The sequence below is a fragment of the Pygoscelis adeliae genome, unplaced genomic scaffold, assembly GCF_000699105.1.
Source record: "Pygoscelis adeliae isolate BGI_AS28 unplaced genomic scaffold, ASM69910v1 Scaffold458, whole genome shotgun sequence".
Classification (NCBI taxonomy): Eukaryota; Metazoa; Chordata; class Aves; order Sphenisciformes; family Spheniscidae; genus Pygoscelis; species Pygoscelis adeliae.
In genome coordinates, this window is record NW_008825352.1 from 362016 (window position 1) to 365987 (window position 3972).

Below are 3972 nucleotides of genomic sequence, written 5' to 3' on the forward strand. Positions count from 1 at the left end.
GCCAGGGGGGCCCCTCCCCACTGCCTTCCCGGAGCCCGGGGGGGGGACCCTACCCGCAGTCCTGGGCTCGTGGCTGCCACGAAGCCCCGCCACCTCGCACGAGAAGCACCATTCCCACCGGGGACAGCCCAACCTCACCTTTGTTCAACCCATGAACCCCTTTGTTCATGGGTTGGAGCCATCCAGAGCGCTTCTTGCAAGTGCCAGTGTGCCCTGGCCACCTTCCAGGAGCATCATGATAGTCTGCCCCCCCCCCCCAAAAAAAAAACCCAAAGTATTTTGATCAATTAAAGAAATTTGTCAGCAGTAAACTGAATACCAATCCCAGGCTGCCAGCACACTCCGTTCTGCAACCACCTTCCCCAGCAGGACACAGGCGTAGGACGGGAACCAGGTCACAGCTGCCATGACCTACTGCCCTCTCCCCTGGGGGCAGAGGCGGCAGGACGTCACCTGGAGCGTGGCCCAGCCGGATTCCCCTGGGATCTGTCTCGTGGCCGAAGGGGAGCCCCATTTGCCTTGTCCCCATTACCCTAATATCGAGGTAGATGCGCTGTGATGAGGACGGGAGATGGGAGGGCGATGCTGGGCTGGCAAAGCAAGCCTGGCACGGGTACCACACATGCCCAAGGAGATGGGGGATGCAGATCACCAGGCATTAGCGGAGCTGGGAGCACTTTGGAGTGTCACCGTCGCTTCCCAGCCACACGGAAGGAGCGAGGTCCCTGCAGCCCAAAAGCAGCTCTTGTTTGGGAGAACCGTGGTGCACAAAGTGCAGCTGGCAAAAGAGCTGCCAAGGCCGTGTGGGCGAGTGGGCACAGTGACACGGGGTCCTCATCGGGGTGGAAAAGCTCGAGGTCAGGCTGGGGAGCGGCTTCCCAGAAGGTGAAACCTCTCCCGAAGCCATGAATGCGGCTGGAAGCGGAGCCGTGTTTTGTAAACAACCAGGGATCCTGCACAACCTGAAAAAAACAAGTTGGAGGCAGGAATTTTCCGAAGACGAGAGGATTTGCAAAGAGCCAGATCCAGCGTCAGCGCTCGGCTGGATGCTCCACGCTGCCAGCAGAGCCGTCCTGGGGAGCAGCCCTGGTACTTCCCGAAGGAGCTGCTCCAGCCACAGCACCCTGGGAGCAGAGAGGTCCTGCCAGGAGCCGGGGAGAGGTTTGGGCTGTGCCCACCATCCAGCTGAGGTGCGTGGAAACCCCCCGCAGATGGAGGATCAAAGCCTGAGACTAAGGCTGATCCCACCAACGTGGCATCAGATGCACGGGATGATGGGCACAAACGGTTGTCTGTGTTTTACAGCAGCAAAACATAAGGAAAGATCAAAAAAACGTCCTTGCTCACGGCCCGAAGTAAGTTGGAAACAAGGGATCAAAGTCCTGGGAGGAGAAGGGGGAGAAGATCCCAGCACAAGGAGTTAAGGCGGCTCCTTGGGCGGCTGTGGCTCAGGTTGGCCATGCTGTGGGAAGTGCCTCCAGGCTGGGCTTTGGCAGGCCCAATTTCCATGCCCTGGGCTTGGGGAAAGGATCATGGGGACATGGAAGTGTTGGGTGCAGGAAAGGCCTCCCGGAGCTGAGCCTGGCTTAGCTGAATCACAGCCACCCGAGGATCTGCCCTCCCCGGAGAAGAAAGCCACGATAACAGAGCTCCCGCTCCGGCAGCGAAGTCCAACCAGAACCAGTAGAACAGCACAAGTTCAGTGGTAGGACACAAATATTTGATGCTGGCAGTAATTAATCACTGTCCTCTGCAAGACGCTTTGAGTCAAAATGAGAGTTAATTCCAGGCAGTGCAATGGCCTTTGTCACCCCTGAACTGTCTCCGGCCCCAGATGCCGACAGGCTCCAGTGTCCCCCATCGTCACCGCAAAGAAGGATGGACCCACGTCCATCCCAAGGGCTCTTTGAGGACATGGCGTGGGGGAGAAAGAGCCCCATCTGCTTTAGTTAGCGAGGGCTGTTTCCAGCATCCCCTTTCCCGTGGGCCCAGCCCACAAGTGACATCCAAGGGGGTCCCAGCCCCATGGTCCCCTCTCCTGAGACAACTGCTCCCGGGGAAGGACTATACCCTGTGGCCTGTGTGAGGAAGCAAGCGCGCTGGCAGAAGTCTCCATCAGCGCTGAACAGACAAAAGTGCCCTGTTAGGTGCTCGCCTGGGTGGTGTTTCCTAAGGAGATAATAGTCGTGGAAGAAGGACTTGCTGTTTTGGAGAAGATTAAGTACCTGTGGGAGCAGCATGGATGAATCACATCCCTCATGGGCTTAGAGCCCCTGGAAATGGCTCATGGCACTTCGAAAACAATGTCATGAATCTTCTGCAGATGAGATTAGGGAGTGGAACAATTATCTCAAAACCTGTTAGTCATGGGAGGCTCCACGGAGCTGGAGGAACAGCCTAGGGCAAGGGGAGCACTAGGAAGATGTGGTGTCCCTCCCTCCGGGGACCTGCGTGAACAGTCCCAGGAAGGGTGTGGGAGGTGGCTGCGGTCGAACCAGCCCCGCTTCCCCTGAAGAAGGTGAGCTGTAATTAGCAGAACAGGTACGGAAAAGCTCAAGTAGGTCAAAAGGTAATGGGGCTATCACCAGCGTTTCCTAACAGCGCAGCACGGCTGGGAGGCACCCTCCGGTGTTGAGCAATGGGAATATCAACAAGGCCAGGCAGTAGTCTTCAAGGGAATAGCCACCAAGGTCACCCTAACCGCACGCTGGCCTTTTTTGGGGTGAGTTGGGGAACTGCCAAGGCTGGCAAAGGGTGCTGGTGGTCCAGCCCCACCCCACCGGACCTGTTGGTGAAAGCATCTATGGAAAGCCCTGACTGTGGCCAACAGAGCACACCACGGCTACCTACAACCCACCTTGAGGTGTCCCACAAGAAGGGCATCCCGAGACCATGCATGAAGAGCTCTGGAAGGGATGGATGAACAGACACCTAGCTCTGAAGGCGATGCATGAATTCATGTTGCAATTTGGGAATGGCCACATCTGCCCTTGCTGAAACACCATCATCAGTAAGGACGCTATGTTCTGGCTGTCTCTGCAAAGCACCGTATCCCTGACCCCGTTCCCTTGCATGGCCCAGCAGCTCCGGCTCGGCTGGTGTGGCGAGGGATGCTCTCTCTGGAGACCGCGTCTTTTGGAAAACAACCTTTCTCCAACAGGATTTTTCAAGCACTGGTGAAGTGATGGGTGGGGGTGTTTAACAGGGTCCTCTTCAGTGCACAAGTTCCCTGAGGCTCTGCCTTGTGGCCACCTCCGTCATTTTCACTGAGTTCAGTAGCCCAGTGCCGCAAGCGAGCGGATTCCTGCAGGAGAGCCCGCGGCCATGCTGTTGGGAACAGCCCTCCTCCTCCTCTACCTCGCCAGCATTCCCGGCATTCCCCCGCCTGGAAGAGCAGGGGTGAGAACCCAGCTGGGTCCCACCACCACACCCCGGCAAAACCACCCCAGCCTGTTTGACGCTGCACTTCTGCAGCGCTGTTGCCGCTGATGAAATGCTTTCTTCTGCCGGTACCAGGGGGGTTGCTTCCAAGAAGGATGGCACAGGCATCCGCTGCCATTGCTACCACCGTGCCAGGGTTCGCGGGGTCTTGGCAGGGGCGGCCGGCACCGACAGCAGCCCGGCTGGCAGAGCCCGGCTCCTCCAGGATCGGAGACCAGTGCTGATGCTGGCACGCGAAAGCCTCTTGCCCTCCACGCAGAGGGCACCGAGAGTCAGGCCCATGGCAGGGACGCACGAAGGATCACCGAGTACGGAGACTTGGTGAAATATTAAAGCAGGTGCTTAATAAAGCGAGCCCAGCGGCAGCAATTACCCTGTGTAATAAACCTGGAAAGGAGAGGACTTTGTCCCCCTGGCTGGGGCGGTGCGGGGAGCTCCTGCTGGCACTCACGGGAGGTGGCACGGACCTGGCACCCGGTGCTGCGCGGCAGGGCTTCCCCCGAGCCGCGCGGCCACAACCCGGGCAAGACC

The 3972-nt window shown here is 58.4% G+C and overlaps 1 protein-coding gene across 1 annotated transcript in view; it reads left to right on the forward strand.

Annotated features, from left to right (window-relative positions):
- Positions 1–1910, forward strand: part of FHOD1 (formin homology 2 domain containing 1) — a 26819-nt gene extending 24909 nt beyond the window's left edge. The window contains exon 24 of the mRNA XM_009330377.1: positions 1835–1910. Within this exon, the coding sequence (XP_009328652.1) occupies positions 1835–1910 (76 nt within the window). The remainder of the gene's footprint in view (positions 1–1834) is intronic.
- The last annotated feature ends 2062 nt before the right edge of the window (positions 1911–3972 follow it).